At 41.5% G+C, this 24893-nt stretch overlaps 1 protein-coding gene across 1 annotated transcript in view; it reads right to left on the bottom strand.

Annotated features, from left to right (window-relative positions):
- pou6f2 (POU class 6 homeobox 2) overlaps nt 1-24893 on the bottom strand; it is an 80086-nt gene that overhangs the window by 33763 nt on the left and 21430 nt on the right. The window contains exons 3-4 of the mRNA XM_030770110.1: nt 20876-21095; nt 1888-2309 (exon numbers count right to left, since the gene is read on the bottom strand). Coding sequence (XP_030625970.1) covers nt 1888-2309; nt 20876-21095 — 642 coding nt within the window. The remainder of the gene's footprint in view (nt 1-1887; nt 2310-20875; nt 21096-24893) is intronic.

Here is a 24893-nt window from a genome sequence, read left to right as displayed (position 1 = left end):
TGTCCTTATTGTCGGGCTGAGCAGACCTATGTGAAGTCTATGGACGTAATATGAAGATGAAGAAGACAGAACGCATCAAGGAAAACTTTAAAGGTATTTCTAAATTGTGTGAAAGCTTTTCTAACGATGGAACGGAGGTTTAAAAAAAAAAAAACAACACTACATGTCTTTGGCGCTATCCACATCAATTTCAAACTCGAAACAAATTGAAAAAAAGGAAATAATTATACCCAAGACAGCAGCACTGGTCTCATTCTGCTATTTTCTCTATTGCAAAATCACCTTCAACTGATACACAAAAAGAAAAATTAGTTTCAGAGTTTAGTAAAACTTTGAAAACATTTACCATTGTCCCAGCGTATAAGAACTGATTACTGCTATGCATTGAATGTTGTGATTGACAGGTTTTATCTTGGACATTCTAAGGAGATTCTTGGAGATTCTAAGACAATGCACCTGATGGATTTAACTGAGGAAACCGCAACAGTGATAGCACTGCAAGTTAAATGCCTTCTCTCTCCCTTTTTCTTTTCTTTTCTTTTCTTTTTTAAAAAAAAAATCAGTAATTTCAATGTGTTGATGATTAAAGTATCGATTTTTCTTTTTCTTTTTTCTTTTTCCTGCCAGATTGGTCATGTCAAAGCCTCTTGAGCAGAGTCTTCTCATTCGAGAAAAATTAAAAACACTAATATGTTCCAGAGGACAATTTAGTCCCTGAGTCAAAGATACGATGATATTTCAGGTCACAGTATAAAACAATATTGGTATTACCCAGTACATCATCTTCAGACTCTGCCATTTCTCTGTGACAGTGAAATATTTGGAAAAATAAAGCCCATAAACTCCAAAAAGGCCAAACATGACATGAGCTGTGTTTCTGTTCTACTTACACAGCTTGTCAATAAGTGATTATCATCTAATAGATACTAACAAGTTTACATCAAAGAAATCATAACTCACAATTTAATATTCCCAGGTACTCCCCTCATCCTTAATAATAGTCAGCCTCTGTCATAAGCAAGTTAGGAAAACAGACAAACAAAGCAAAAAAAAAAAACCTAAAAAAAAACCCTCGCTTAATAAACTTTCAATTTTCATTCTTTCTCTCGGACTGCCCAGTGCCTCCTCCTCCAGAAACAATATTTGTAATATCTGAGATTTCCCCAGATAGATTCAATCATTCAATTGAATTACGTTCCCATTCTCTACCATTCATCCCAGACTTTGTGTCAGTGGTAACCTCCATTTGCTTGGACATGTTGTGAATAATGTAGAGGAATGAGTCATTTAAGTAAAGGAACAGTGCATTTAGGAGACATTAAATTCACTCTATTTTTTCTCAAATGCCCTCATGCCATGCTGCACCAGAGTTATGACTGCCAGTCACCATCACCATGGACTACACACACGCACACGCACTCAGCCGCTCTACCGTGTGCATGGCCATTTCAGTCTGTTGCTTGTAACCATGGAGAAAAATGAATTCTGTTTTTTTTTTTCTAGATAAAAATGTGGCCCTTCTTTTTTGTCCTTCTTACAAATTTACCCAATGTTCCTTGATTTCATGTTCTCAACTTAAATAAGTTCTATGACCATCTCTCATTGATCTGAAATATTAACTAATGAACAAACTAAAAAAACTAAATAAACAAATCACATTTGTTTCATCTACAAAGAAAACTATAAAATGTAGAAATGGTTTTGGATGCTAATATATGATAAAATGTCATTTTGTATTTATATAGCAACATTTGTATGATCAACTATGAACACGTTATCAAAAAAGTTTAAGCTCTGATGCTTGCTTCCTTTACTTTTGAAAATCAGCACTTGAATACAGACACACACACACACACACACACAAAATGGTTTGATGAAGGACCTTACTTGCAGTGGCATGGGTGGGGTGACTGGTGAGGGCAAACGACGGACAGGCGATTGGTTCTGTCTGTGAGGGGGCGGAGACTGTGGGGGTTGACCTGACCCATGATTAGAAGAGTTGCAAGAAGTGGCAGAGCCAGAGGAGGGCCCAGACGAGCCAGAGGACTGTGATTGGCTGGTTGAGGTCATCTGATGGTGGGACGAGAGCTGACTGGGTGGCTGGAGATGTGCTTGTCCGCAGTGTTGCTGTTGCTGTTGCTGTTGTTGCTGCTGTTGATGTTGTTGTTGTTGTTGTTGTTGTTGCTGTTGATGATGATGTTGTTGTTGTTGTTGTTGATGATGGTGATGCTGTTGTTGCTGGTGATGGTGGTGCTGCATTTGTTGAAGCTGCTGGAGATGCTGAAGTTGTGAATTTAGGGATGAGGTGGCTGTGGATAAAGACAGAAAACACAAACACATGTTACAGACATCTCCCATATCCCATACCGCCTCACGTAATTCGTAATCCAACGCAGATTAACCGAGAACATATCTGTCAACGGTAATGGCAGTCCACTACCGTAATGCTTTTTTCGGGGCTTTTTCTAAAAATAAATAAATAAATAAAACATACAAGCAAACAACAACAAAAAAAAAAACCCTCGCAATAATTGTTGCATTTCAGTGTTCCAAATCACTTGGTCTTAAATTTAGCCTGAAATCACCTGTGTATTAGCACTAATTGCTGAGATCATTACATGCTCTCCTTCAGGTAGTGAGGTCTAACAGCCTGGCCAAACTAATGTGTTCTGGAAGCTTCTACAGCGGCAGCGCAGTAGAGTGCTAGTGAAGGAGGAAGAGCACCATCACTACGGCTTCTTCTCTCGCTGAGTACGTTACCAGGAGTCCCTCAGCCTTTTGATGTTGTGGCCAGAGCGAAGCGATCCTTGTATCTCAGCTTTGGAGAACCCTTAGACTTCATTTACGGTAATTCTCTGCCTCTTTTTTAAGCGCATGTCTTTCCCTGTTTCAAACACCTGCTCTTGCGCAGATAAGATATCAATTTTGGGGGCCCTTGCTTTTTAGGGGCGCTGTAACAAGGCAACAGGGTGTAATATCCTCACTCGTGATACCCCTGGATCCATTTTGTGTCGAGAACAAGGTGCACATGTTGAGTACACACTGACTATCTACAAGGACTTAATGTATCAAATACAAAATATAACCAAGCAGTTTAGAGTATTACAGTTATGTTACATCATTTGTAGTTAGCATATATTATGAAGCATTACTAACAATTTCATAACAGGCACTGGCTAACCAAGGAATGTTTTCTATGGTACACATCGGGGTTGAAAGTGATAAAATACAAAATAATAATAATAATAATAATAATAATAATGCTTGCCCTGTGAGGATGAGATCGTTGTCCACACTATATTAAGGTGTCTTTAAAGCTATTTTTAATTGTTACAACTTGACGCTTCACTTCAGATGTTTGGTCCCTTTATCCTCAAAGTAGCATTCCCTCTAGCTGTGGCAGGTATATTACATCTATATTAATTAAAGTTATGTTCTCTTACACAACAGTCATGTTCCCTAAATTATACGCATATCAAAACTGCTAGTGCAGAATGTAATCTCTGAGAATGTTGGACTACCATTTTCAGGGTTCATTTAACGCTGGAGAATTAGCGGTTAAAATAAGCTTGTAGAGTTGTAACCTGTCAGCGAGATCATAACTTCACAAGCAGCATTTTTACATGACTTTCATTCAGGGGAGGGATAAAAGCTACATGCTAACCGGGCGAGGTGGGGATGAACTATTGAAACAGGCTTTATCCTTCGACGCGCGTTACCTGCCATCACGTAGCGACACACTGGCTGAACTGTGAACTGTAAAATCAGACCTTGGATTAAAAAAAAAGTTAAAAAATACTAAAGACCTCTGCTGCATGTGAAAGGAGGAACTTTCTTTTGTAAAAACACAAACATTTGACCACACTGAGTCAGGCTTTCAAAAAAAAAAAAAATCCCTTTCCTCCCTTCAGACAAAAACTCTCATTTCACAAGAACATAATAACTAAACTCTACACCAATTCCAACTCTACACCAATTCTCTCATTTCACAAGAACATAATAACTAAACTCTACACCAATTCACACTAGGAGTGATTTCATGTGCTAAAAAAGAAAGGAAAAAAAAATCATGTTTAAAAACGACCTTTCTGGCTCTCTATTGAAGATGAAGAGCCATGAAGACTGAAAAGTTTGCCACTAAAACGGCCCCCTGAATTGATGTGACCTTTTTCTTTCCCCCTCATTTTGAAGAAGACCTCTGATAACGTACAACACCCTGAAGCAGAACCCTCTGATGATGAGTATCATAAACAAAGTGCTCCTCACAGTCATTCACCAAGACCTGAATCTCTACTTTTCACCACTTCCCGCTGGTTTTATTCCTTATTGAACAAAGCATGTGACAGTTAAAAAGTTAAGGCTTTTAAAGCTAAATGCTGCCTAAATACAAATGAAGTTTTCTTTGACGTTTTATACTTTAATGTTCGAACCCATAGCGACAGATCCTTTGTCTGTCACAAACAATATCTTTCAGCACATTAAAAGCGATTCGTTTTGATTTTTGAGTGTCGGTTTTGATTTTTTTTTTTTCTGTTTTTAAACGGAACGGTAGGAAATGATACACACGGTCATGAGTGCAGTAAGCAGTGATGGATTAGCTACGGTGGACTGCTGTATTGCATGTGCGTTGTATTGACGTTACAAGTGAGTGTGAGTATCGTGTAGACAAGTATAAGTACATAATTAATGATGTACTTGAATAATTAAACCAGGATTTTTTTTTTTTACCATGGAAGATAACTGGAAAAATACATTGGCATTGACATTGCTTTGATTAGTGGTGCAAGTCGAGAATCTGAAGTGGACAAGCAAGAGAGCGTTTGATAAGATACATGCCCTCCCCTTCTCTGAAGACAGAGAGAGAGGGAGAGAGAGAGAGAGAGAATACAGAGAGAGAGAGAGAGAGAGAGAAAGGAGAAAAAAAAGAAGAGTGTCTTTCGACCAGTAAACAGCCCACTTTTACATTTCTTCAGTCGGCTGACACGTTGACACCTCCCTCACACCATGGCATGAATTATATATATCATCTGCTCTTCGCTTTAAAAAAAAAAAAAAAAAGAAAAAAAGCCAAGAGTCCAATTCTCACTTGAAATGTTGGGGCAAGTCGCCTTGCAGCTCCTGACAGGGCTCGTGTCTGTGCCGTTGCACGAAAAAGCAACCACCAAAAAGGCATCGAACGGCTTTTTTTTTTTTTTTTTTAGTTTCCCTCGAACGGAGAGCAGAAGAATAAAAGAATAAGGAAAACAGAAGGGGGAAAATGAAAATAGATGGAAAGGGAGGGTGATGCGGTGTGATGTCTGTCAAAAAATTATCGAAAGCAGGAGGAGGATCAAAGGGCGATCGGAGAGTTTCCTCCAGCAGCGGTCGTGAGGCCAGAGATGGAGAGAGAGAGAGAGAGAGAGAAAGAGAGAGAGGGAACAACAAAAGAATATGAGGCAAAGGAAAACAAATAGAGAGAAAGAGAGAGTAGTGGTGAAACCCCTTGTGGGCCTATTATACTGGAAACTCTTCAGGTATCTGTGTGCTATAACCGAGGTGCTTTATAAAGCCTGTCATCTAGTTAAGGATCATCACCGACCTTCCACTCCCCTCTAAGTGGACACAAAGTTTCATCAAGAACCTCGTGGTCCTTACACAACCGCCGAGTTAATTGTTTGTACGGGTCTTATGATGTTTAGCTTAGATACAGAAACACACAACAAAGCCAGAGATGAAACATGGGTGAGAATATATGTTGAACAGTATTTGTTGTGCCTCTCCGTACAAACATTGGATTTTAAGCATTAGCTCTCTGACATAAAAAGAGATTTTTTTGTTTTTCTTTAAATACTGTGTGGATTCTGTTAACAGGCAAACACTTTCATTTCATCTCTCAGATTAATACGCTGGATTAAGTGTAAAACGCATAGATTTTTATATAAAAAATGAACATAAGTACAGCAAAAATCTATGAATGACCAAATGTTATTACAGAAATAACCATAGAATGTTCTAGAATGTTTAAGGAAATTTTCCGCGTTCGTTAGGCTCCTCACATGTATATATCCCAATCCATGGACACCAAACAATTATGGAGTAACCCCAAGTTTTGAAATTGTACATGAGAGTTCAGTTCGAGAGACATGTTTTTGTCAAACCATCAAGTTTTGTCAGTAACTGTCTCCTGTACTGTTCTCATCAGGTTTTTTTCTCCCTCATCACACACACACACACACACACACACACAGACACAGACACAGACTGACAGAAGCAGAAATGGCATTTTCTGACACCTGGCTGTCAGCTTTTGGACACCATTTCTCCTGTTCTGTTTTGACCCAGCACACCTGTAGCCTCTCTAACTTACCACCATTGTTTTCATTACAAGGCCACCCTGAACTCAGGAATCTGGGTGACGGCCAGGAGAATTTTCCGGAACAGATCACAATGGCCCTCTGTTTAACTGTACCTTGTTCTGCTGACCTCTGTGGCTCCTCTCTCTCTCTCTCTCTCTCTCTCTCTTACGCTCTCTCTCTCAGTGCATGTGTGTGTGTGTGTGTGTGTGTGTGTGTGTCCTGTCATTGCAGAAATCAGCTGTCGTCGGTGAGTGCTGGGACTGTGGCTGTGTGTGAAGTGTGGAGAAAGGCTGATTGTCAGAGGTCGAAAGGTGAGGTCAGCGCGGCCTCGTTCACCAGACGGGGGCTATTTTTGTTTCCTGTGAGGCACTGGAGTGGACGAGACGAATGTAGCTCCCTCCCTCATTATAAAACTGACTTTCTGCTCTTTGCTAAGCCCCATTACCACAACTCTCTCTTCTACTCTCTTTCTGTCTCGCTTTCTCTCTCTCTCTCTCTCTCTCTCTCGCGCGCTCTTTGTCTCTCTCTCTCTCAATTCTCTTGATCTGATTTTTTCAGGGATGTGTGTGTACGTTTGTTCTGTTTTCTCAGTTTTCAAAAAGAAAAAAAAAATAGTTGTTTTTCTATACTCTTTGTGTGTCAGTGTTTGTGTGCGTGCGTTTGTATCTGAGAACACGTACAATGCACATGTTGGAGTGAAACTTTCTATCTTAACATGGAAACGTGAGAATACAAATGTCAATGACCTGATGTAATTCTAATCTACTGAGATGAATCCTGTTTGACTGCTGTGTCCTATACATTATACATTCAACTACATCTCATCATCACTCCTCAGAGAAGATGTAATCTGAAGAACATCATTTGATGATGATCAGAACAAGCATTTCTGAGTGAAACTTTTAATCCTTACATGAAAACATTGTGCAACAATACATGGCAGTCTATACAAGCCCACTCTCATTGCCTTCATTTGAAAGTAGGAAACAAGCATCTAAATGTTTCAAGGTGTAATTTGCCTCCGTTTTCATTAGAGTTATGGTTGAAGAGAGATGAGATACAAGCGACACAGACTCCGTCGAAAAATCAGCCACACTCTGGTTTCAGGTTGTGCATCTCTCGCTCTAACTCACTCACATTCATCAAGTCATGCTCTTATTCACCCTCTTGCGTGGTCAATGACACACACACACACACACACACACAGAGAGAGAGAGAGAGCTAGAGTGCAGTAAGTCTAATTACAGACTAGAGAAGGTGGTCATTGAGAGTTAATGAAAACGTCCAGAGAGAGACGCTGATGAGAAGAGACTAGTCCAGCCCTTTAACGCTCCTCCAAATCAACAGTTTATTACTCAGCGTGAGACTAACCAGGCCGGGCTTCTCTCTCACAGACTCAAATTCTCTCTGAACGTGAGAGAAAAACAGGCAGTTTGGTGTGAATTGCTTGCTCATTAAGCTAACTCTGATAATTACTCCACCGAGGACGAGTCACTGTCAGACGGGTAATAATGAATACAGACAGGGAGAAGTCAACTTCTATACTAATCCACAAGTCCACTCATCTGAGATGAACTCTCATAGACCTTAACATCAAAGACCACATCGCACGCTCCTCAAATTCACAGCCAGCACTGGGCTGGCCGTCCACTCCTCGTCAGGGAAGAACGACTTGTAGCAGCCCAGATTTACAAACCGCCTCGCAACAGACTGATTTTTTCAAATGTCTCAAAGCTGCATTAAAGTGCCATTAAAGTGTAACCTACGGAAACAGAACCGTCGGTGAAGGTGGAGGTGGAGGTGGAGAGATGGGGGTTCCTGGGGAAGGTCGTGGGGGTCGAAAAACGCCTCTGAACTGAGAGAGTGAACGAGTGAATGAACAGAGGAAGAGATCAGTCGATAACAGTCCAGACTGTATAAAAGTATTACTGACAATGATGGGGGGGAGTTAGAAAGAGAGCCTCAGCAAAGCTTTCTGTTGGGGGTGGGGGTGTGGGGGGGGTGGGGGTGAGGTCAGACTTAAGATGAGTAGACTGGATGGGTTTTAGACTCTAAAGGGTACAGCTTGTGGGGATTGGAAAATAAAGCTTCCAATTGAAAATTCAAGACATATGGGTGTCAAACGGAGCGTACGGCCCACCGTTCAGATCGAGGGAAGGATTTCAAGTTTTGGGAAGCCTCTCCTTTTAAACCAGCAGGTGAAAAAAACGAAAAATAAATACAAGAACAAGACAGAGACAACTTTGTTACATGCGCACAAATGGATGCTGACTGTGTCCCTGGCAATACTAGGCAACATGCCAACTCATAAAGCCTAGTTATCACAATCCAGATGAATGTACTAAAAGTACTGTTAGCTGCAAAGTAATATTCCCAGTCTTGAAGACCTCTCTGAAGGGAAAAATCCCTTACGTTTTTTTCATACCAGAGGCCCTTATTCTTATCCCCATCAGCCAGTTCAGTAGGAAACACACAAAACTCGTGACTGAGTGCCTGTTTCCACTTCGCCACAGATACAAATCGGTGTCTGTCTAGCGCTACGCAGAATTGACAGCTAGCGTCCCAGCGCTAACCGGTAATACCAGTCACCCAGTCACCAAACGAATGGCTCCAAACACTCTACACCTTCCCCTGCCTTTTCTGCCCTTCAACACCAGGTCTGGGGTCACTGGCTCCGCCTTCTCTCTGGATGTCCGTTCGCCTGGCTGCACTGTTCCGGGGGTAGTTATCCCCCGTAGCGCGTGGCGGGTAAAAAGAGGCCCCCATGCAAAATTTATGCTCGCACGGCCGTTTGAGACGGGCGGGGGGGGGGGAATCAATAGAGCCGGGCGGGAATGCGGCAGGAGGACAGAGTGCTTTGTGAGTGACAGTAAAAGCACAGAGAGAGAGAGAGAGAGAGAGAGAGAGAGAGGGAGGTTGAGGGTCTGTCTTTTTCCACTGCAGAGATGGAGGACTTTATAACCATCCACACCAGCCACTCACTTCATATTACCCGCTCATTCAGGGATTATTTTGATAACAATTTTGATTGAGGGGAATTTAAAGCAATTACACCATTAAAATGGACAGAGAAAGTAGGAAAAATGAGAGAGAGAGAGAGAGAGAGAGAGAGAGAGAGAGAGAGAGTGAGAGAGAGAGAGGGAGGGAGGAAGGCTTTCACTTACATGTTCTACGTCTGAAATAAACAAAACAAAAAAAAGCCTTTTTTTTATGTGAGTGTACCACTGTTTCATTGCTGCCTCTAGCGTTATTGGGGTTACTAAGAGCGCTGGCCTGACAGTCCTGTAGAAATCAAATGATTTTTCCTCGTAATGAAAAGACAATGTGAAGATGAGGGGAACATCACACACACTTTGTGGTGTACAAGCTGCTCTGTGGAGAAAAAAACAAAACCAAAAAAAAACAACAAAATAAGCGTGTGTTAGTGTGTGTGTGTGTGCGTGGATGCATGTCTAAACCCACAGCGAAGTTCGGGCAGGGAGCAAACATGAGAGGAAAAGCGATAGAAATAGAAAAATAAAGAGAGAGAGAGAAAAAGAGAGAGAGAGTGAGAGAGAGAGAGAGAGTGAAAGAGAGAGAGAGAGAAAAAGAGAGAGCGAGAAAGAGAGAGAGAGAGAGAGAGAGAGAGAGAGAGAGAAAGAGAGATTTCAGTAGGGTGAAATAAGCCCAAACAATAGGATTTGCACTTCGTTTCTCTGTCCTCTCCATCGTCTCTTTAATTATTCCCTTTGCTGGTTCGGCTGAGAGTGTAAGCAGTTTCATGGGGTGTCTCATGCCTACAAGCGGAGCACCGACAGTAGCGCTGCTCCCCGTACCGAAGGCTCTAAGTGACACACTACCACTTGTGATTTCTGATGCTTGTGATATTTAATACAACACACAACATGGCTAGAAATTTGGGGGGGGAAAAAAAACAACTATTGACATAAAGAAAACAAATTACATAAAAAAAAATAGCCTGATTTATAATAATGTGCGTAATATATCAAAGTGGTAGTTTGTAGTAGATCCACAGACATGAAGGCAAAACTACACTTTCAACAGTATCAATATCCTGAAATGCAGATTTTGTTTTTGAATGCACAGAGGTATGTATGAATGTATGTTTTACACACACACACACACATACACACACACTGTCTCTCTTACACACAGTTTTAGATATGTATATATACATATATGTGTGTGTGTGTGTGTGTGTGTGTGTATTCCCCTCTCTCTCCACACAGCGTTTAATATGACCTCAGTTTTTCCCCGATTTGATGCTTTTTGCCGGTTTAGTAGTTCCCTCCTGCATCTCATATGAAATATTTGAGGCCTCTGAACGATGTATGATGAATGGAGTCGCGCGCTACTTATACGCTTATCGTGATCACTGACTAGCAACAGGTTCAGCAGGGGGCAGATGCAGTAAATGAAATTCCTCAGTGGGACAATACATCATCAGAGAAAATATATGCACCCCCAAACTTACACGCTCACTCGCTCTCCAGACGTGGACAAGGCGCGTGAATGTGTTGGGTAACGCAAATGGGGTTGTGGGTAACTTGGAAGAGTAGAGCGAGAAAGCGGACAGGCAGCAGATGTGTTAAATCAGAGCTATTTTCATATCGGCTGATCGGTGGCGTTCCTGTACATTAACCGTTTCGGCGGCGGCAGTAAATTGAAAGTGCTACGGCTAATTTCACACTGAGAGCTCAATATAAGAAGATGAATTGCAGTAAGAAACGACGTAACATGGCTTTACACTGGTGTCGCACGCACACCGACGTATTCAATTACACTGTCTGTAAATATACTACGGGCATTCATTTCATCTCGGATCAAAAGGATTTTTTTAAACATGGTAGACTTAATACATAACATCAAAGAACAAACATTAAATAAGACGAAATAGAAAAAAATGGTGACGTTTACCCAGAGGTTCATGAAATGAACATCGCCAAGTAGTGTATGAGATTATTGCTGCCCAGTAAATTAACCAGGTACTAAAAGCTGAACGGTAAGGATTAAAATTTTATTAGACACATCTCAGATTTTTATCGATCTCTTGGCACTCACGACTGCACATGTCTATACGGGTTGTATCAGATGTTTATAAAGACTGAACTGATAACGTTTGTTTCGTGTCTCGTTAAATAACATTTCAAATTCCAGTTTAAAATACAGTCTAACAAACCTTCTGATATAAATTCGACATGCCATGTAGAATAAGCGATGCCTATATAATTAATGAGAGAGTAATTAACGGAACGTGAATATTTACTCCACTGTATGGCAAAAAAAACAAAACAACCAACAACAAAAACATACCGTCATACAATACTGACTATACGTACATCCCTTAGAATAAAGAAAACTCACAATAGACTCCTTTTCTTACAGTACGCAAACACATGCTGACCTAGCAGTGAACTGGCGACAGAACAGGCAAAAACTTAAAAAAAAAAAGAAAAAGAAAAAAAGAAAAGAAAAAACGAGGAAGTCGGAAAGACAGAGACGGGTTGTCACAGTTAGAAGGAGAAAAGAAAAGTGAAGAAGAAGGGAAGCGAGAAAGAGGGGGGAGAATGGAGTGCTTGAGGTCAAAAAGGAAAGCCCATTAAGTCTTTTCCCTCTCCTCCTGTCTTTCCCTTTTTTTTCCCCATCTGCATACAGTACTTATCGGCGTTTGAGTGAGATGTGGTAGTGAGTAATTGATCTTTCTCTCTCCTCTCTCTGCCTGTGGTCTTCTCACAGGCTATCTGATCCAACACTGATGTTCCTGCCGTGTGTCCACTGAGGGCTCCGCCGGGACCATTAAACTCTCCACATCTTCCTCTGGGACCTTTTCACTCCCCTTAACACTTACAACACACCCCTCAACCCCCAACCCCCCCCCTCCCCCCCCAACCCAGAGAGCCTGGCTATTAATTAATGTAATTAGGCCCTCTGCTGGCAATTAGAAACCGCAGATAGCTTTTAGCTTCGGTCTCACTGCACCATACTGGAAATTAGCTCTTAGTTTCAACACCATCTGCTGACTTGAAAATCATTGCGTGATCTCTGGTTACAGAGACACGGAATCCGAGAGTTATCAGAGGAGGGGACCTCTCGTTGACCACTGGGGTCAAATTCATGGCACTGTTTCATTTCTCTCTCTGTCTCCCTCTCTCTATCTCTCTTTCCTCTCTCCCTCCCTCTCTCTCTCTCTCTCTCTCTCTCTCTCTCTCTCTCTCTCTCTCTCTCATAAATCTAGTTTTTATGCCCTGCACTGACCACTGATTGGAATTGGAAGCGATCCATTTACAAGAAGACCTCCCACTTGACAAATATTGGTTGAGTTTAAGTTGTATTGATTGGCTAATATGCTTGTATTAGTTTGAATGGAGAGGCTGAACCTGTGTATTTGTATTGAGAAGCTGGTTGATTCATATTGATTGGCTGATTCCTTTGATATTGACTAAATGGTAAGTTTATAACAATGCCAGTGGATTTGTGTAGCTTTCTTATCGATTCACTGATAAGTCTGTAATGATAAGGTGCTGGGTTCCTATCGATTACTAAGAAGGTTCAATACACTCGTTTTCATTCAGGAATTCAAGGGCCTGCCTTATTTACTTCTCTCTTTCTCTCAGATTGCAAAATCCCTCTGAACATCAAGGCCTGTGACATCACAAAAAATCTAATACTTTAAATCAACCATAAGGTTGAATTTTATACTAAAGTTTTGATGTAAATGCAATTTGATAAGACATCAGCCTGCTTCCTCTGCACCATAGCTGATCACAGGTGACATGGTTTGACTTTAATCTGTGTTTAACTGCTCCCTGCTTTTGGGGATGGACTTCATATTACCTGCATGTACAGTGAAAATAGAGCGTGTGTGTGTGTGTGTGTGTATATATACATATACAAATATATATATATAAATATATATACATATTTAAGTTTTCATCTCTCTCTCTCTCTCATGCAAAGGTAAAGAGAAAAGGCATGTCATATGTAGCCACATCAGAAATGAGGGCCTTTTAGAAGCCATTTTACAGGCCTTACTACAGAACACAGTGGAGAATTGTTGGGAGGGTGTGATAATCCCATTTTCATTCCAGTTGGCTCCCATAAAATTACCATTAGCATTACAACTCATGCAGAACACAGATAAATGTAAAAAATGTCACAGAGTTTCACCAAAGTACCGGTTTCCAGAGATTACAGTTTCTCTCTCTCTCTCTCTCTCTCTCTCTCTCCCCTCCTCTCTCTCTTTCTGTCTCTCTCTCTCTCTCCCCCCCTCTCTCTTTCTTTCTGTCTCTCTCTTTCTCTCTGTCTCTTACTCTCCCTCTCTTTCTCTCCATCTTCTTCTTCTCCTTCCTCTGTTTTCTCTCTGTTCCCATAGCTAATATTTCATTTACAATGTTCATTTTTCTCTCACTGAGCATGTAAATCTCTAATCAATTTCTATTTCCAGGACTCGATGACACGTTCTCCTCCGTGCTCATAGGAATCATGCCTGTGCCATGTCTGCTGGACCTTTACAACAAGCAGAGCAGAGCTTTGGAAAACTCAGTGCCTCCATTAAAAAGGCATAACTCAAACCAAGACTAAACAAATCTTGTTGATCGTGTATTAAGAATTTTTTTTTTCTTTTTTTCTCTTTCTTTCTTTCTTTGCTTTCTTACTTTCTTTCTTTCTGCATGACTGCATGAGAGTCATAGATTTCATATGATATCTGCTGACTCTCTTTTTCAACTCTGTCTATTCTTACAGCTCACTGTGTTTTAACTACTGCACATGAAAAAGACAACGATCATCCCACATCGCTCTTAACCATCATCGTCATCATAATCTTCATCACCAGTCTCATACCCTGGGTCAGATTTTAGGTCGGGGAACATCTTGGGTTGGTGGGGGGGGGGGGGGGGGGGGGGGTGGTTCTGTATTCCCATCTGATGTATGTATATCCCAGGTTCCAACTCCCTCTGTGTCTAATTACATATTTGACTGAACACAGGGACAAGACAGACTCGGGGAGCAGTAATACATTGTTATACTCCAGGAGTTCTGCCAATGAAAAAGGGGGAGTAGGACTTTTGAAGGAGGAGGAGGAGGAGGAGGGGGAGGGGGGGAGACATGTTCCGAGCGATTCATTTAATTTAATGCCAGTGTGAGAGGCTTTAGTCATTTCAGGCTTCTTCGCACCAGCTCTTCATCACAACCAAGCACCCTTCTTGTTCCTTAAAAAAAAAAAAAAAAGAAAAGAAAAAAGAAAAAAAAAAACCCTTATTGGGACTTCCCAATTATTTTGAGACTGGCACAATTACCATAAAATATGTACCAATCACGGGAGTAGCAAAATGGGCGAGTGAAATCCAATCAAAGGCATGGAAGCATACTGTATTTTTCAGAGTAGTTCTCTGAGGTACAGAATGACCTGAGCTCTGTGTTTAGAGGTTGAGCGTCTCTTTCGGTTTCACCACGAGACGGGCTAAGATGTCAGAGTCTGCTGGATGGAAACAGACAAAGCCATATCAGATTATCATTATTATTGTCATTTTCAATCCGCATTCTCTCCTCTTTCTCTCTCTCTCTCTCTCCCTCCCTCTCTGTCGTTTTCTCTCTAGAGTCGTGGCTGCTTGTTGTCTTCTGTGCGGCACTGTACAACAACTTTCACGGTTTCACCAGAATGACAATGCCACCAGTCCCAAATGACACGTCTGCATGTGGCAGGGCTGGAGTGTTTTGTGAGGCCACTTCAAGACGACAAAACGCCACAAACATGACAAACAAAACTGGCAAAATTTTATAAGACACCTGAAGGACATTGCTCTGAATGAGATGCTTTTGAACGTGTCACACACAGATAAACACTAAACATTCAAGGTCTTGTTGGCTTTTTGCCAAAAAACTGTTCCATAATATTACTAACAGAATACAAATTCAGTTGATATTTAAATAGCTGAACCACTTTAATTGCATACCTCTGGTAAATACCACAGAGGGACAGAATATACCACACAATACTTTATGTTGAACAAGGATGTAGATGCCAAAATATTATCACTCCTTTCAAGTGCTAACAAATACATAATGTTTATTTGTGTGTAACTTGAAGCAAAGCTATTATGACATGAGCATGTTACTGCTTGTAAGTGTGTGTGTGTGTGTGATTGTGTGTGTGTGTGCGCGCGCGTGTGTGTGTGCGTGTGTGTACTCACGTGGTTGCTTTTATGTCAAACCTCCAAACACACGTCTATGCGATTTATGTTTTTGGGGGGGGGGGGTTCTGTTTTTTTTCTCCCCCTCTCTCTAACCCCCTGTCATGAGCAGTCACCCGCCAACATGCTTGCTGCTTATTTAAGTCAGACAATAAAAAAAAAAAGAAAAGAAAAAAAAAAGGAGCCGAATAGAAGAAAAAGAAAAAGAAAACAGAGTGATATCAATGGAGTATAAGAGATGAGAAGCTCCATTTCTGGTGGGATTGCCTGGCGAATGTGCCCGGCTCATCCCCGACAGCACATCTCACTCTCAATTATTTGGCTCCTGTCACAACAAATCAATCAAATTACCGCCGTACGACTGTGTGCAGGTGCTCCTAGCGCATCGCTAGTCACATTAGCTTTGAAGTGTATAAGACGGTGCAATTTTATCACTCTTATTTATTTAATGCGACTTTCTCCCCTGTGAGTCATCTTACAACCTGAAGCAAACTTAAATCATTAAAGGACAGTGCTATACGATGGAGAGCGCTTTAAATTGAACAGAAAAATAGAGAGGGCAAAAGATAGTGAGATAGGGGGGGATGTGTGTCTGTGTGCGTGTCGTGTGTGTGTGTATGTGTGTGTGTGTGTGTGTGTGTGTGTGTGTGTGTGCTTTCCATCATTGTATTTAAAATGTCTACAGTGGTTTATTTTGGGGAGTTCTGAGTCACTGATAAAAACTTACTCAGCTCCTCATTTGGGTAATACTTCTCCCTAATGGATTGACTGGCTCTTTTAACACTCCATAACACACAAGGGAAAACACACACACACACACACACACACAAGGAGAGTACAAATCAGCACCATGGACAGCACACTTTCCTCTCACACAACCAGGCTCTCCCATTAAATGTGGCTGTGTTTGGCTTTATCACCCACCTAAATGCGATCCGTTATAATAATAATAATAATAATAATAATAATAATAATAATAATAATAATAATTCACATGCAAAGCAGGCAGATAAATGTCAAGGCCAAGTCAGAATTTACAGAGTTGTGTGTCCTTCATGTACATATTTTTTCTTATTCTTTTTTTCTCATTTTTCTTGTCTAGTGGATCAACATAAAGAAGCGAAGAGAATTTATCACTAGCTGATAACTAGCTGTGAGGAGTTATATTATATAACCAAATCATGTCATCTCTCTCTATGTATGTACATTTTTGTCTTTTTTTTTTTTTTTTTCTTTTGGGTTATGCCAGCAGTTTTGCGTTTGAGTTTGACTTCATTACGAATGTACAGGAGCCCCGACTGGTTCTCAGCGGCAGGTTTCACTGATGTTTCCTTCTGCTTGAAAGCACTCTGTTTCTCTGTTCTTAATATGGCTGTGAATCAGGGGGGCATGTGTGCGGTACTGCAGAGAGCGGCTCTTTTCATTCAGACAGGGGGGAAACATGGCAGTGATTAAGGGAAACATCGCGTCTCATTAGCGTACATGAGTTAAGAGAGGCGGAGGCAATTATTCTCATCCCTGAGTGCCGTTTCATGTTTCTTACCGAGGAGCGCAGAGACGAACGCAGGCACCCGTCCTCTCCCCGTCAACCCCTCAGCTCCTGCCGATTCTCTCTCTCTCTCTCTCTCTCTCTCCCCCGACACGCTACGCTGGAGGTTTTGATGTGTGCAAATCAGGCAGCTTACACAATGAATATGAAAGAGTCTAAGTATACATTTGTTCTGCATTAACCTGAGGAGAGAAGGCAGACCACTGATGTTGTAGGGTCTCACATCTCAGAAGGGAATAGAAACATCTTCAGATGCATGTATCTAAAAAAAAAAACGCGCGTACGTGGCCACGAATGATGAACTATTTCATTATCTTAAAGTTATCCCCGCATCTTCTGTGAGTTTGTTGTTTTAATGTTTTATAAGTTGGAAATAATGAAAAGATCAGGGTTGTATGGAGCTACCGATGAATTCTGCAAAAAGAGACACTGATATTTTGATAAGTGGGTGGGGGGGTTGGGGGGGGCTTTATTTATTTATTTATTTTTTTTTTTTGAGGGTTTTAAAGCAAAGTCAAAATGGTGGGAGTCTGAACAGATCACATATAGCATGTAAGCATCCACAAATTCAGAATTACAGAACCATGGCATTCATTTTTAGATAATAATCAAATAATATTTGGGGGGGGGGGGTGTGGGGGTTGTTTGTTGATAACTGCAAAAGTAACATTATTAAACTGATTTTTTTTTTTTATCGGTAATCATAATTGTGAATGGAAAGTTGGAAAGACCAAAATCATTATCCTTATTTTAGTACTTGAACAGCATACATTATACCCTTCAATAGCTTTAGACTGTATAATTTCATATAATACATTTTGAACTGATACATTTCCATTTAGCCTGTGCTGTCATATGTAAAGACAAATAAACTCATAAGCGTAAAGTGTGGTTAGTTTCTTCCCCTTTCAGTCTGTGTGCAATTGTGCATTTTGTGTCCTACCAGATAAAACTCACCTTTTTTATTTTCGATGGGAATTTCTTCTTTTCTTTTCTTTTCTCTCTTTCTTTCTTTTTTTTTTTTCTTTTTCTTTTTTTTTACAAGACGTTTCCTGGCATTAATCATCTTGACAGAAAAAGAAGCTATGGAGGCCCTTGAGTTTACAGCGAACGCTACAAGCTCAGGTTTTATTTAGGCAACAACGCCAAGTTTCGTCAGCGTGACGACTATTTATCACAGCTGAGTGGAGATGCCTGGTACACACGCCGTGGGACTGTCCCCCAGCGTAGCGCATATTCATATAGACAGCTATCTCATAAAGACAGGATGTTTCTCTACGGTGTGAATACACCCACTGTTTACTGCGAGAAGACGTCTTCAGTCAGCCCCGGCTCTCGGACCGCTCTGCTCTTTGACCGTGTGACTAGAGCTGTTCATGAGGAAGAACAACGAGATTGGTCAGCAGCGTGAGGGCCGAACGAATATTTCGATAGAATATGTTAAATATTATGTTCGTCTTACGGTATGGATGAACGTGTGTAGATATGACAGGCATGTAGTGTCAGGATGTAAAATTGATTCGGATGTAATGGAACCTAATGCCACGTATCTTTGCCACCTTGAAGAGGCCACATTCTTTCTAAGCAAAGCTTGATCGGTCCTGGCAAATCTTCACCCTGCCCTGTGTAATTGGTCAGGCAACTCTGACCGAGACGCAAGCACACTCATTATCTCATCGTCGGAGAGATCATTAGATTGAAAAACAGCATGTCTGTCTTGACCCCTGCCTTCTGGAAAAAAAAAGGCAAAAAAAAAAAAAAAGGAAGAAGAAAAGAAGGTTAATCTAGATCCAGTTACTGCCTTGTACGTGAGGGGAAACTGATCTATAACGCGCTCTGTGTCCGGGGGAGGCGATACAGCTAGGTTTCCTCTCTCTACCATTTTAAAACGTGTGATTAATCAGGCCTGGGGGCTGTTCAGCGTTCGGCTAAGGCTGTCTGACAGAAATGCAGTGCCAGCAGCTCTCAGTCAAAAAGGGCATGATGGGTAGGGGCAGGGCAGTGTGGGAGTTAGCTGCTTGGCTGCAGGGGCTGCAGAGAGCAGAGACATTTAACTTCGCAGGAACCTTTCCAGAACACTCCGTGCACTGTTTGTCTGAGGGAGCAAGAGGACACACCAGCGTGACAGTGGCTCCGTTCGGACAAGAGCCAGAACTGGTCGCTCGAACAACGGACTCTTACGCAGCACGACTCGGTGGTCACGGTGTCTCATTAAAAATGTTTTCATTTTGGTTTTCACGAATTCATTCCAAATTCAATTTGGAATGTCTGAATGTGTGAACAACTAACATTGAACATCTGCACATTTTTTAGATCTTGAATTTTTTTTTAGACATCTAGAATGTCTAAAAAATACTCAATTGTGGCATCGCTGAATACTGAGGACACGTTTTAATATACGCCGACCGAATTTGGTTTGTTGCAAAATACATCAGATGAGAATGTTTGAAGCACTAATGCCATGTTGCTGAAATGGCATTTCTTTTTCTTTTTTTTCTTTTTTTAATTTTTTTTTTGGCGGCAGTTTACCTGGAATTAAAAACAGCGGCCCATATCAGGGGATTATAACTGCCACAGTCTCTAACTTTAATCTTCTACATAACCTTCCATTTCGGAGGGTTGTGGAAGGGTGAAGTAATCCCCTTAAGTGTATTATCATGATGGGGGTATGCGGATGAGAGTGGGGGTGGGAGGGTGGGGTGCGTGGGGGGGCGGGGGGGGGCATGTTTGGAAGAGGCATAGGTACGCCAAAGAACTTTTTTGTTGTTGTTGTTGTTGTCGTTGGTTCCCCCCCCCCCTCTTCAATGCATCCCTCTTTATTAAAAAGCTCTCCCCAGATCTGATGCCTGTTGTTATTTATGCATGCTTGTGTCCATTTGGGGACTTACTCTCCACTGCATCTTCATCTTTATCTTCATCTTCATCTTCATCCAACCATCTCCACCTCCATCTCTACCACTTTTTGAGATGACTTCGCACAGCACTTTACCTCTGAAATGGGCATTATTTTAATCTACTACTGTGGACTTCTTTACATCCACTCCCATTCATAACCCAACATTTTTTAGGCATGCATTAGTCTGTGTCTCTCATCTAAGATTCATGACCGATGGTCCTCTCCCGTCCGTCCCTCAGTCTAATAGTATAAAAGAGTGAATGTTTTAAACATTAAAATGAAAACCATTTACAACTATGATCAAAAGAGTACACTTCGGCATTAAAGTTTAAAAGGCGAGGATAAGTACGGGCGTGTGGACAGGAAGAGAGGAGAGAATGCGAGATGAGAGAGAGAAAAAGAGAGAGAGAGAGAGAGAGAGAGAGAGCGAGAGAGAGAGAGAGAATCGTTGATAAAAGAGGAAGAGGAGTACCAAATCACCCCTGCAGGGAGAAAAGAGGTCTAGAAAAGTGCTCTTGCGTTATGCTACAAAACACTGACCTGTAATTAATATGGCTTTTCTTACAGCCAGGTTGACTCTGACACACCGCAGCGGTAGGTTCGAAGGTACGTAGTCGTTTTATTGAGAAACTTAGCGGGTACATGTCAGACACAGCTGATCCTGGAGCAGCGAGAAACACGAATAAATTCATCTGCCCTCACAGAACTCTTTCCCCAGACCAGTCACGTACCAGAACGCCAGCTCTTATCTGCCAACCGTCCACGGTTGGGAGACACTTTCAAATTACCCAGACCAATCAGGAAGCTGGATACTGACTCCTCTTGTCTCAAAGTATGAACAGATGAACTTGATTGGTCGCTCTATGTAACCGGACCAGTCAAAAGGCTTGATTCTGTGCCTTACCTTGCAGGTTCTGTAGGGGCAGGGTCATGATCCCCCCGGCGGCTGCGGCTGCCACCAGGCCCTGGATGTTGGCGGTGGGTAGAGAGAGAACGAGGCCCTGCTGGCCCCCCAGGTGCCCGCCCGCATTGAAAGGGATCAGGATTGGCTGATTCAGACCAGGGGTCCCTCCAGACATCACGCCACTCACAGCTGATGCCAACTGCTGGGCTACCAGAAGAGACTAGAACACACACACACACACACACACACAGTAAATCAGATGTGTAATTTGACTAAGGAGTAAGGATAAACAAGAGTGTTACTGGGGGCTTGTGTGAATATGATGTGATATAAAGTCTATGTAGATTTAAGACAGACAGTTCAACCCAATCACTTTCAATATAGAAGGACACAATGATATTAGAATACAACTGAACAGTGACAGAGTTAGCATCCTGTCAGAAGCTGTGTATTGAAATTTGAATCGTTCTCCTTTTATGACAGTCAGTGCAAAGCTGGCCCAAGCTGTACATAAACGCCATTACATCCTTATTTATAAATATGCTTAGTCCACAAAGTGCTTTAATATGACATATATCTTATTAATGCTTTTGATGTATTAGCACTTTCTCCTCAACAGGTTTTCCATATAAGGTGTACCCCATTCCGTAAATCACACGAAAATGGATTTGTGAAAGCACGGAAACTTAGCATCGTCTCTGACAAACAGAAATCCCAGCCAAGGTTGTGGCGAGCGTGTTTTCCTTTCTGTTCGACGCGGACTACCGTACGCGTCCACACAATGAGTAGATCTCTGATAGTACGCAACCTCGCCACGGCAACGCTGTCTTTCCCCTCCCCTTTTTTTAAAAAAAACAAAAAACCAAAACAAAACAAAAAAAAAAAACATCAGCACTTCCCCCCTCGAACGGGATGCATGGCCAGTCAGCCACGCATCAGCGTTTGCCGATTTCCCTCAAAGCTGTTTCTATGCAGTCATATCCACACACACACACACACACACACACACACACACACTCGTGCATACACCGTATCTGAGGCATCGCTGGGGGAGGCTTTTTCCATTTGAACAGTGCTTCAAACATACTCCTCCATATAATACTGAATATATTTATCCACAGACGTGTGTATGTTTGTGACCAGAAAATACGGATGCTCAGATCCGATTTGTGTCTTGAAAAACTAACTGCACCTAGATATTTTTCTATGCTGTAATTTCATTGTAGTTTACTTATTTAAAACTTAATCAAATGAACGAATCAATCAATCAATCAATGTACAGATCCTTAATTATTAAGCACAGTAAATGTAACTAGCATTGATAAGTTGTTCCAGCAAATTGAAAATTGAAAATAACATTGAGATTTGTGTATTAATACAGAAACGTGGGGCCTTTTGTAATGGTGTGAAATAAATAAACACACAGAGACACAGACACAGTAGGAAACAGCAGTAATATGAATAAGAATGGAGGACCACGATAAAAGGGTGACCGAAGATCTAATGCATCTTTTTTAGTTTGAACTTTTAATGATAGCATTTACAGTATCTTCAGCTGTGTATCTTTAAGCTTGACGTACACGCATAGAGACGTTCAATTAGAAGCACAGGTCAGCGTGGGGAAGGTTCATTTTCCTCCTGTTCCATTAAACTGCTCACTGCGTTAGGAGCCATCAGCTCGGGCGCCAGCCCTGCAGGTCCTGTCACAGCATCAGTGCAAACCCAGGCCACTCTACACAATCCTGAAGTGAGAGACTTGGGAAGCTTTAACCGTGCCTGTCAGCTATCTGCTCCTGTCTCTGTGGACTAGATCAGCCAGCTACTGAGGCTCCGGAAAGGACCCGAGCTGGTGTGAGGACGGGCGTCGCGTCCGTTCTCCCCCGGCAACGAGTGTTACCACGACAGCAGTGTCACAAAGATAATCTGCCCTGTTGTAAAGAGAAAGCCACCGTTCCCACACAATCACAGCCGTTAGGCCGCTGACTGAGCGAAATGGAACGGAACAGCACGGAATGGAATGGAATGGAATGTCTGTTGGTGTAAATGGAATAGGCTGAGGAACACCAAATATTTGTGAGAGGCTTGGAATGCAGAGAACTGAATCAAGAGACGACCAGGCAAATGAAATAACTTGACTGGCTTGACTGCAGACCTATATATGATGTTGAATTTCATATGTTTTTCTATAGATCTCAAGTGTGCAGGGTAACAGCACAGACAAATGTAGAGAATATTCAGAGGAATTATCTAAGCTATTTTAATTCTCCTCAAGATTCTACATTTTCAATTCAAATTTTTTCTTCACATTCAAGATGTATCCAAATCAATGCTAACCTGAACACCATGTCTTATTTTGAAAGACTAATCAATGCCATTTGTAATTTCAGTTTGAGAAACAACTAGAAATGTAACACTCGCACCTTCAAACCAGTTGCCCCCTCAAAGGATGACTACATACGTTGTGTTTAAAAGGGCTAAGTGACGTGTATTAAATCTTTCTTTTCTGTTATGTTGGATTCCTGAAGCACCATTTCAACGATGGTCTTTCAACATTTTGCATTCATCTCAAAGTGAGCGACGTTCTCTAACCAGACGCACGAGTGAAAAAACATGGAAGAGAATTACATTAAAAGACAATCATGCAAAGATCAAAAATCCTCCTCATTTCTTATTACACACGTGTGTTTTCTGTAGTCTCAGCTCTTTGTATTAGTGAGAGGCATTCCCACCATACCCAACTTAACGCTGGTTCCTGTTTATTCATCGCGTGTGAAATCTAGACTTTGAACTGAAAACACGAATACGAAACAAAATTAACATTGTCACGGTATCAATGTCACACTGTCAGTCTCGTAAACGATTAAAAAAAAAAAGGAAAGGTAACAAAAATACGTCAAGGTTCTTCTATTTAAGGGAAACCGAGCTGTGAAGCACAAAGCCACGTTGAATTCAAAATGCATTCCACCTGTGTATAGCTGTTCAGATGGCCCTTTTGAAGGTTCTCAAATGTTTAAGAAGTTTAGAGTGGCATACATATGCAATGAATGTTTACCATTGAATTCTATAGCTATGAATTGCAAAATTCAGATTCATATATTGCAAGAGGGTTTTTTTTTGTTTTGTTTTGTTTTTTTTAATTCTCTCTCAGTGCGACATCTTAGAAACGCCCGAGATGGTTCCCGTCTTACAGTATAAAGAAAAATTCCTTTTTAATGGTGTTTTTGCGGGAATGCCAAATAGCTCAAATCTCAAATGCTTCCCTACCAACAGTGCTGGAATGCCATTTTTGTTTCTCTCAAGGACTGTCTGTGTCAACTCAATGTTTTCCTGCTCGGGAAAAAGAGAGAAAGAAAGAAAAAAAATGTAAAAAGCAACAGAGAGATCCTCGCTGGCTATGTCTGACTGGACCCTTTCACAGGTATCAGAGGTACAAAATATACCCCCCCCCCCAAAAAAAAAACCACACACACACACACACACCCTGCACGTCGTGCGAGAGTCGGTGCTCTCCGCATTAGGACCGTTAACGGCTCACACAGCTTTCCCATCATCCCTCGCTCCGTGTGACGGGTCCGCGGACAAACCGATCCGAGCCCCAGCGCGGCTGTGAAATGGAATCCACGAGCATCCAAAACACTCTTTTAAAATGGCTGAACAACTCTCTCCCCACCCCCCCAAAAAAAAATCCCCTATTCTTGCTCTGCTTGTTTGAATGTTGTTTGCCATCCCCATAAACCTTCATTCCTTCCACTCGATACACTCTTGTGGGCATTTAAAATGTATTCGACGAACGTTAATACGGAAGACCCCTTGAAGAAAATGTGTTATGACTCTGGGCTATGTCTGGGCACCTGAAAAAAGAAAAATAACGCTGTTCTGTAAAATATCCACAAAAATGAAAGCCAACTGATCCTATTCAAGGATGAAAAAACGACCGAGAACGCGTTCCGTCTCTTACCTCACTCCTACAACCTGTTATCATTGCTGTTACTGTACGTGGCATGTATTTCTTTTAAAT

Source organism: Chanos chanos, chromosome 3 (assembly GCF_902362185.1).
Source record: "Chanos chanos chromosome 3, fChaCha1.1, whole genome shotgun sequence".
Lineage (NCBI taxonomy): Eukaryota > Metazoa > Chordata > Actinopteri > Gonorynchiformes > Chanidae > Chanos > Chanos chanos.
The sequence above is the reverse complement of the archived record's forward strand: the minus strand, read 5'-3'. Positions and strand labels throughout refer to the sequence as shown.